The sequence below is a fragment of the Nicotiana tabacum genome, chromosome 6 (assembly GCF_000715075.1).
Source record: "Nicotiana tabacum cultivar K326 chromosome 6, ASM71507v2, whole genome shotgun sequence".
NCBI lineage: Eukaryota > Viridiplantae > Streptophyta > Magnoliopsida > Solanales > Solanaceae > Nicotiana > Nicotiana tabacum.
Genome location: NC_134085.1, coordinates 110,098,178 through 110,108,813, shown reverse-complemented (window position 1 = coordinate 110,108,813; position 10,636 = coordinate 110,098,178). Strand labels below are relative to the sequence as shown.

The 10,636-nt window shown below is 40.9% G+C and overlaps 1 protein-coding gene across 1 annotated transcript; it reads right to left on the bottom strand.

Moving 5' to 3' along the window:
- Positions 1 to 1,089: 1,089 nt before the first annotated feature.
- LOC142181985 (uncharacterized) lies at positions 1,090 to 4,550 on the bottom strand. The gene is made up of 2 exons (XM_075255735.1): positions 3,443 to 4,550; positions 1,090 to 1,661 (listed from the first exon to the last, which is right to left on the bottom strand). The coding sequence occupies exons 1-2, from the start codon at positions 4,548 to 4,550 to the stop codon at positions 1,090 to 1,092; spliced, it is 1,680 nt and encodes a 559-aa protein (XP_075111836.1).
- Between the last annotated feature and the right edge of the window lie 6,086 nt (positions 4,551 to 10,636).

Sequence of the window (10,636 nt, the reverse complement as noted above, 5' to 3'; positions counted from 1 at the left end):
GAGAAGACATCTTTGCTCGGTCAACAACTTGGAGTATTCCTCCTCCTCTTGAGGCGTAAGCAGCACACTAATGAAGGTGAGGCGTGGATCTTTCGGAGTACCTAAATTGAGTTCCTTAAGCTAATCCACAGTTGATAGCCCGTCATCTTCTAGTTGAGGGGGAGCCTCATGTACTTCATCATCGACGTTAAGGCATGGGATATCTTCCACAGTTATGTGATAGGATGTTTCCACAAAGTCTGACTTTTCTCTTTGACTTCCTTGGATGGTCGGCATGGCTTTTTTCTCTTTATTTGCTTTTTCATGAGGCTGGCAAGTGTAAACAATGGTTCTCCTTTTCACCTTTAGCGGACCATCTGCAGATATTGACAAAATAGACTTCCTCTTCATACGTGATGGGAAAGCACTACAGATTTCTTTGTCAGCAACAACTTCAAAATGATCCCGCTCCTCATGGACTTGCTCCTTGTATTTTGACAGAATCTTTATAGATAGAGACTTCCTTGTGGTCCCTAGGCGACAAAAGACAGAGGTCTTTGAGGTAGTGGAAACTTCTTTTAGATGTTTGGAAGATACACGTTTACCTTTGTGACTTAGCCTTTCAAACACCGAGACCGGATGGGTTGAGCCTCCAATGCGATCAAATACTGAAGCCCATTATTTTATTTTCTTGCCCTTAACTTCCTTCATCTCCTCTACTGAGGTGTATTGTGATGAAGCTATCTCTTTGCTTCTCTTTGATGAAATTTGAAGAGGCTCTGCTAAACTGAACCCCAACCCAAACTTTGGAATGGTGACGTAGTGCCCTTGCTTTCTCAACTTCATTTTGGACTCATTGAGCCCATGTATCTTTTCACCAGTGACTTCGTCTTTGAGTTCTCCTAGTTGTGATGGATTGGAGAAGTCATAACTAGATTTTTCAAGCAGTATGAAGGCCTTAGGATCATAGTGCCCTTTTATTTTATCATCTTGGAGATTTCCTTTAGCAGACTCACCAGTCACGGATGGGATTTATGCAACTGGGACAGTCATATGCTCCTTCAAATGTTGGATATATTTGTGACTCATTTGCTTTTTTGTAGTACATTCCTATAGAAAAGGTTGCCCTTTCTTTCGACACTCACGTGGAACATAGCGAAAAACCAGATACTCCTCAGTCTTTGTCTGTATGTCACCTTCGGATGATGATATCTTAATGGAGACTTCTTCCGCTCCCTTCTTAGGTAGCTTGGTGGAAGTCCATTGAGCCTCATTTTCCTCTTCTGACTTAACATTAGCTTCGTCATCTGATGATGGTTTCTCCACTTTCGGTTCACAAGAATCTAGGTAGAATTTTGCGTCTGCAAAGTATGACTCCGTCTCAGTAAAAGGCTTGATGTCTGCATCAATTTTGACTATCTCACCATCTCTTCTGTACTTCAAACATTGATGCAAAGTAGATGATACCACCCCATTCTCATGAATCCAAGGACATCCAAGCAACAAGTTGTATGATGTTTTAGCATCTATGACGTGAATCAGGGTGTTTGAATTCATCTCACCAATGGATAATCCTATGCGGATCATACCTATGGTTCGTTGTCCTCCTTGGTTGAAACCTTGGATTGTTAGGTTACTTTTGGATAGCTCATCGATATAGATCCCAAGCTTTTTAGCACCATCTTTGGCATGATGTTGACAGCCAAACCATCATCAACAAGTATGCGATTGAGATGTTGTTCCTGAATGGACCCTACAACAAACAAAGGTATGTTATGTGGCTTAGACCCCAGCAGCAAGTCATCATCTGTGAATGAAATTGTTGCAGAACTTCGGCGATAAGGCACTGTTAATCTTCTTTCTAGTAGAAGATTTGATATTTCTTGGTGATTGCAGCCTATATGCATTGTGATGATAGGCTATAATTGCATATTTTAGTCGCTTATTACATTCTAATTTACTGCACTTTAATTGAGTTTGAGCTTTAATCGCTAATGTTTTGCACTAACTGTGTGTTTTTATGCCTTGTAGGGGTGATTTCGAGCTATATAGATGTTATAGAATGAACAAGTGATTTGTAGCTTTGCCGTATGAGTAAAATCCTAAGGAATTAAGCCGGTATCGTGTTCGGGGGTCAAATTTGATAGTTAAGAACAAACGAAGACTCGAGTAGGTATATTGCACACTGTCTAGTAAAATAGACATAACTCTTTGCTCTGAACTCAATTTGGTCTATATAATATATGGTTGGAAAGCTAACTCAAGGAGATACAACGTTCATGTTTTACGTTTTTCCACATTCCAAACGGAACAAGGTGAAAAACACGGTCAAAACTGCAACCGTGGACCTGGACGCGGACCGAGGCAGTGCACTGGTAAAATACCGCGCCTGGACCGCGACCGCGAGCGTCCAAACCTGAAAATTTGTCCTTTTTTTCATAGGAGAAGGTATAATTGTTTGGGCCCGACCCTACTTGGTATATATACATGGAAAAACGGTATTTTGAGAAGGTTGGACAGATTTTTAACACAGATTCGACCTAAGGAGGCAGAGACACAATAGGAGCAAGGCGGAGAATTCTTCTACGAGTTTTTCCTTCCTCTTCCTATTTTTTCATTGTTGGTTATGACTTTTAGTTTTACATATTATTATGAATAGCTAATTTGTTATCTAGGGTTTTGATGGAACTTTTTGTAGGATAAATTCTTGTTATGTTTTATATAATTGAGCCGTTGGATTTCTTTACTTGTTCAACTACGTATTTATTGTTGTTGATTGAATGGCCATCGATTGACTATGCCTATTTATTATGTGTTGCTTAAGAAAGGATACATATTTAGGTAGTTGTTAAATAATGTCACTCCTAACGTATGTGAGAAATCAATACAGCGGGTTTAAAGGCAGGTTTAGAAATAACAAAGCCTTGACGTGGTCATAGTGAGCGGTTAGATAAAGCCAACTAGCGTAGTTCGAGAGAATATGTCTAGTAAATTGTTATAGTTGCTCGAGAGAGAATTACGGCACCTAAAGTGCTCACGATCAGTAGATAATATATAGGCAAAATTGTAGCGAACATAGCTAGAAAGATTTCGACAATTGGGGAAATCATAACTCTAGACCTCCTTAATTTAGTCACCAAACCTTTGTCTCGTTAGTTGATAATTTTACCGCTTTCTAGTATTTGCTAGTTAATTAGTTAGAACTATAAATCTCAATCTTTATAATTTAGAAAATTGTTCAAACTTGTCTTTTTAGTGATATTAAATAGATATAGCTAAGCCTTAGGTCTCTGTGGGATTCAACTTCGGACTTTTAGACCGGATTATATTTGTAGCGACTGCTTATCCTTTTTAGGACTAGAGTTGGGCGTGATCACATTGCTCATCATCGCTCTTGAATTAGGAATTCGTAGTATCAAAACTGTCTGATGTTTTCGCTTCTTGTGAGTGACTAGAATCCAACCCTCATCGTCTTTGTCTTTGGAGTGATTGTCTAGCTCTAGTGAACCCTCAAGAGTTTTCCTTGGAAGATCAACTTCAATGGGATCGAAACTTCCAAATTGTAAGAAGGTAGTGCTTGACACGTTATGCAACTTTGAACACTTCTTTTCATTGAGCGCGATAGTTGCATGATTTGCTTTTGCTATTTTATCCATGTCTATGATGATTTTTCCTTCACTTACAAGAACCATAATTTTCTCCTTCAAGACGAAGCATTTCTCTGTAGGGTGGCTAATGACGCGATGAAACTTGCAGTATTTCGGATCGCCAACTTTGCCAATTTCCTCTGGCCTTTTTGATTCAAGGAGATCGATGACTTTCTTGTCAAGCAGTTCATCAAGAATTGTGGGTACGTCTGAATTTGGAAATGGATAAATCTTCGCCTCTAATTCCTTCAAGGTGGGACGACGCTTCTCCTCTTTGGGATATTGACTCGGGGTCTTATCCTCCTTCACTTTTTGCTTAGTAGTGACCTTCACAGAAGTTACTTTCACCTCCATTGATTCTTTGGTTTGGTTCTTTAATGGAACATTTTTCTTGAACTCCTTTTGATCATCAAATGGAGATGCCTTTCCATGACTTGCGATGCTTAACTCCATGTCGTGCGCTCGTGTTGCAAGTTCTTCAAAAGTTCGCGGTTTGATCCCTCGTAGGATGTACGAAAGGCCCCAGTGCATTAATTGAATGCATATCTCCATAGCAGATATTTCTGAAAGGCGATATTTGTAGTCCAAACTTAACTCCCTCCAACGATTAATGTAATCCACCACATGCTCGTCCTTCCTTTGCTTGGTGCCTGTCAACTCTATCATGCTTACAGTTCTTCGGGTACTGTAAAAACGATTGAGGAATTCCTTCTCAAGTTTCTCCCAGCTATCAATGGACTCGGGCTCCAAGTCAATATACCAGTCAAATGCGTTCCCTCTCAGAGAACGAGCAAATTGTTTTACCCAAAGTTCACCATGCCTTCCAGCATTGCTACAAGTCTCGACAAAGTGGGCAATATGTTGCCTTGGGTTCCCTTTGCCATCAAATTGATGGAGCTTTGGTGGTTGATAATTGGTTGGCATGGTTAAAAAATCAATCCTCTTAGTATAAGGCTTAGAGCAGTACAACGAACTTTGTGATGGTCCACCATATTGAGCTTTGATGGTGTTTGTTATTATGCCTTGCAATTGTTGAACAGATAACGGCACAACTGAAGTAGATTGCTTTTCCTTTTGAATGATTAACTTTGCAAATGATTCCTCAACAGCTGTTTTCTAAGAGGTGAAGACAGGTGAACGAGGAGGGACATGGCTCGACTCTCCAGGTGCATAGGCCTCCAATTTGTTCATGAGTTGAGCGATTTGAAGGTCTTTGTCTTCAACAGATTTCTTCACGACCTCTATAATCTGTTCCATCATGGCAAACTTTTCATCCACGTTAGTTGCGTCAGTCATCAAGGCATTGACTTTCGTTGAAACTGAAGAATCCACCAAATCCTCAAATCCGCCAAGGTTTGAGGCTGTTTGAGAAAGTTCGTCAAACATCGAGAATGGGGTGTTGCCCCCAGAGATTGCGATTGCGAACATCATATGAGATCTGCTTTTCTTTGCCATCTTCAAGGAGGCGAAGTATTCAGATCCATCCAAGCCACTAGCCTTGAACTTGCTTCGAGTGATTGGGCCAACATGACTGAGCTCAGCGGATGCGGCAACAGTAGCATTTTTGCATGAAACATCACACTTACGGAAAGCCATTGTAGTAGTAGATCTGAAGTTTGTAGTTTTCAACTTGCAAGAAGGAGAGATGAAGGCAGAATTGGTCCCACTGGGCATGCCAAAATTTGTTTGCAACAAATTTTCGTAAGACAAAAAATAAACTGCAACAAAAATAATATAAAGAAAAAGAGATTTTATTGATAAATATTTGTGAGTACAATTCTATGTATCTCTTGATTCTCATCTCTAAAATTCTCCGTATTCGAGGGCTTGAGAAGTGTCTTTCTCAATTGTAGGATGATACGGACCTCCTTGTGATGTATTTAATTGCCAAGAACATCGAGCAACACTTTGTTGTTACGGGTTAATCTCCGGGAAGAACTCTGTTGATCACTCCTTTGTCGAAGAATTAAGCACTTGATGATTGATCTTTCTATTTGTGGATGCCTTCACCAATTGCGGAGTGTTCTTCTCCAACTCTGAATGTCCCTTGAGAGTTATGTAGCCCCTCTATTTATAGTTGTATAGGATGGACAGTCAAGCTACATAAGAACTCTCTTGCTTGATTCTGATTGGCCCATGTCATTTTAGCCACTTGGCGACTTGTGGTTGGTTCTTGATTTTTGACTTGGATTGCCATATCATTTAACACATGGTGTCACCCTATTGTCCTGGAGTTTGACAGGATATGCCATGTCACTTGACACATGGTATAGTCTGGACCTTAAGATGAAATGGACCTTGGGCTTAAAAATATTAAAATGGACTTATTTAATTTGTAAAGTCCAAATTAATTATTCGACCCAAAGTAATTTAGAATTTAATCCAGATTTTGTACGGACTAAATAATTTTTTTACATGTCTACAAGTATCCACTAATTGTCATGACCCGGATTTCCCAACCTTGAGGGTCGTGATGGTGCCTACTAATGGGAGTAGGCAAGTCAAACCTTAACTACTTGCTACGCTTCCATATTGCTTCGTTTTAACAAACACAAGGCGATAAAATGATAACAGCGGAACTTTAAATAATTTAACGGAAGTCAACAATTAAATATCTTAAGTCTACGTCTATTAAAACTTTTAAAACCTCAAATACCCAAAACCTGGTGTCACAGTGTCACAGACTATCTAAGATTTCTACATACAAGGTCTGAAGAAATAATAGTACGTTGTTTCTGAATAAGAGAGAATGAAACAGGAAGTAGAGATAGAGGGAGACGCCAGGGCCTGCGGACACCTGCAGTCTACCTTGGGTCTCCGGGTGGACTGAAGGAAGCACTCCAACTACTGTCCAAAAGTTGCTCCTAGATCTGCACACAGTATAGAGTGTAGTATCAACACAACCGACCCCATGTGCTGGTAAGTGTCTAGCCTAACCTCGGGGAAGTAGTGATGAGACTAGGACCAGACTACCAAATAAACCTGTGCAGTTCAAATGTATATACAGCGGAAAAGAAATACAGAAAATAACCAGTCAATGTGGGAGGGGAAAACATGTTGTGGGGATATAGCAGTTCCAAATAAAAAGCATCAAGTAAGGAAAGAAACCACATAACTCGAATATCAGCAAAGAATCAGAAATCAACAATTTGCACGGCATCACCCTTCGTGCTTTTACTCTCGTCCTCTCCAAGCAATTTTATAATAAAAGTGTGCACGGAATCACCCTTCGTGCTTTTACTTTCGTCCTCACCAAATCAATCATATAATAAAGATGTGCATGGCACCACCCTTCGTGCTTTTACTCTCTTTCCTCACCATATAATCAATGAAAATCGGTACGGAATGGTACATCGTATGGTACAGCATCACCCTTCGTGCTTTACACTTTTTCCTCACAATAGCAAACAATGCACGACATCACCCTTCGTGCTTTAACACTCTTCCTCACCCAAAAAACAATCACAAGCAAAGGGGCAAGGGAATAAACAAATAGTAATAGAGATCCCAGCAAGGGAACAACAGTTAAAAAATTAAATTCCGGCAAGGGAACAACAGTTAAACAACTAAATTCCGGCAAGGGAACAACATCAATATTTCAACATCCCGACAAGGGAGATAATCAACAAAGCAACAATATCCCGGCAAGGGAAAAATTTAATAACTCTTTCTCTTTCTTTCACTTTTATTTCATAACTCACTTTACCACTTGAGCCAATGCCCCAAGGGGTTCAATCATCTCATATACTTTCACAATCCATAATATAACTTGAGTCAATGCTCCAAAGGGTTCAATCATCTCATATACTTTCACAATTCATAATACAACTTGAGTCAATGCTCCTCGATGTTCAAAGGTTACAATTCCTTCCACAAACTTTCCACAACAATTAGAAATCATCACCAAGGCATGAAAGATACAACGAAATCAAGATCTTCAAAATTTAAAGACTCATGGTCATGCTAGACTCCAACATATAGATATTCGTCACCATGCCTATACGTCGTACTCAACAATTATCACGTAGCAAATAAGACTCAACTCCTAATCCCTCAAGCTAAGGTTAGACCAAACACTTACTTCGATGCCACGAACACAACTCAAGGTTCAATTATAGCTTTACCCCTTGATTCCAACGCCAATTCGCTCGTATCTAGTCACAATTTACTTAATTACATCAATAAATGCTAAATGAATCAATTTGAATGCATGAAAATGAGTTTTTCAAAGTTTTATCCAAAAAGTCAAAATCGCCCCCGGTCCCACGTGGTCAAAACCCGAGGTTTGAACCAAAACCCGATTACCCACTCCCCCACGAGCTCAAATATGTAATTTATTTTGAAATCGGACCTCAAATCAAGATCCAAATCCCTAATTTTTGAAAAACCTAGGTTCTACCCAAAACTCCCAATTTCCCCCATGAAAATCTTTGATTTTAAGTTGAATCCATGTTGAAAGGTGTTAATGATTGAAGAAAACTAGTTACAAACGACTTACAATTGATTTGGAGAAGAAAGGTTGTTTGAAAAATCGCCTCTTATATTCTTGTGGTTTTTGAAAAATGCAAAATAACTGAAAATCTCGTCTATTTATACCCCTCTCAGACCCCCTGTGCGGACCGCACAAAATGGACTGCGGCCGCACAGGCCTCCACTGCACACTGCACGAAACCGACCGCGGACCACACTGGCCCCCTTCCACGATCGCACACGTTTTTGTGCGGACCGCACTGGCGGGTTCAGAGACCTGTAACTTCTGGTTTTAAGTCTAAAACATCCCGAACCTACTCGAAACTCACCCGAGCCCTCGGAACTCCAAACCAAGTGTACATACTAAATCAAAAATATCATATAGACCTACTCGTGTAATCAAATCATCAAAATGACATCATGAACATCAAATTAAGTCTCGAGATCAATGAAATTTTCTCAAAACTTCTTTAAACATAAATTTTGCAATTTAAGTCTGAATCACGTCATATGACATCCGTTTTTTACCAAATTCCACATAAATATCTTAAATCATATATAAGACCTGGACCGGGTACCGGAACCAAAATACGGGCCCTATACCATCATGTTCTAATCAAATTTCATTTCAAATTACTTTAAACAATTTCCTTTGAAAATTCATTCCTCGGGCTTGGGACCTCGGAATTCGAGACCGGGCATATGCCCAAGTCCCATATTTTCCTACGGACCTTTCAGGACCATCAAATCACGGGTTCGGGTCCGTTTACCCAAAATGTTGACCAAAGTCAAATTAGCTCATTTTATAATCAAAACTTATTGTTTTCACAGAATAGCATATTTAAGCTTTCCGGCTACGCGCCTGGACTGCGCATGCAAATCGAGGTGATTCTAAATGAGGTTTTCAAGGCCTCAGAACACGGAAATTTCATTTTAAAACAAGTAGGGTCATCACATTCTCCACCTCTAAAACAATCGTTCGTCCTCGAACGGACAGAAGAAGGAAGTACCTGAGTCGGGGAAAAGATGGGTATAACGGTTCTGCATATCGGACTCAGACTACCAGGTCGATGCCTTAGGAGGCTGACCTCTCCACTGAACACAAACAAGAGAAAAACTCTTTGACCTCAACTGACGAACCTGCTAGTCTAGAATAGATACAGGTTCCTCCTTATAAGACAAGTCCTTGTCCAACTGGACAGTGCTGAAATCTAACACATGGGATGGATCACCGTGATATTTCCGAAGCATGGACACATGAAACACTGGATGCACGGCTGATAAGCTCGGTGGCAATGCAAGTCTATAAGACACCTCTCCCACTCGATCAAGAATCTCAAACGGACCAATGAACCTAGGGCTAAGCTTGCCCTTCTTCCCAAATCTCATCACGCCCTTTATAGGCGACACTCGGAGCAATACCCGATCTCTAACCATAAAAGCCACATCTCGAACCTTGCGGTCTGCATAACTCTTTTGCCTGGACTGAGTTGTACGAAGCCTATCCTGAATAATCTTGACCTTGTCCAAAGCCTCCTGAACTAGATCCGTACCCAACAATCGAACCTTTCCCAACTCAAACCATCCAACCGAAGATCGACACCGCCTACCATATAAAGCCTCATAAGGAGCCATCTGGATACTCGACTGGTAACTGTTGTTGTAGGCAAACTCTGCTAAAGGTAAAAACTGATCCCATGAGCCTCCAAAGTCAATGACACAAGCTCGGAGCATATCCTCCGAAATCTGAATAGTCCGCTCGGACTGCCCGTCCGTCTGAGGATGAAATGTTGTACTCAACTCAACCTGGGTGCCCAACTCTCGTTGAACTGCTCTCCAGAAATGCGAGGTAAACTGCGTACCTCGGTCCAAAATGATAGATATAGGCACACCATAAAGACGAACAATCTCCCGGATATAGATCTCAGCTAACCTCTCGGATGAATAGGAGACTGCCACAGGAATGAAATGCGCTAACTTGGTCAGCCTATCAACAATGACCCATACTACGTCGAACTTCCTCCGAGTCTGTGGGAGTCCAACAACGAAATCCATAGTGATCTGCTACCACTTCCACTCGGGAAGCTCAATCCTCTAAAATAAACCACCAGGCCTCTAATGCTCGTACTTAACTTGCTGACAATTCAAACACCGAGCTACATATGCAATGATATCCTTCTTCATTCTCGCCCACCAATAATGCTGCCGCAAATCCTGATACATCTTCACGGCACCGGATGAATAGAGTACCGGGAGCTATGGGCCTCCTCTAAAATCAACTCTCGGAGCCCATCCACATTAGGCACACAAACTCGACCCTGCAATCTCAAAACTCCATCATCATCTAAGGTAACCTGCTTGTCACCTCCACGCTGCACCGTGTCTCTAAGGACACACAAATGGGGATCATCATACTGTCGACCACGGATACGCTCCAATAAAGAAGAACGAGCAACTGTGCAGGCCAATACACGACTAGGCTCAGAAATATCTAACCTCACAAACTGATTGGCCAAATCCTGAACGTCCAAAGCAAGCGG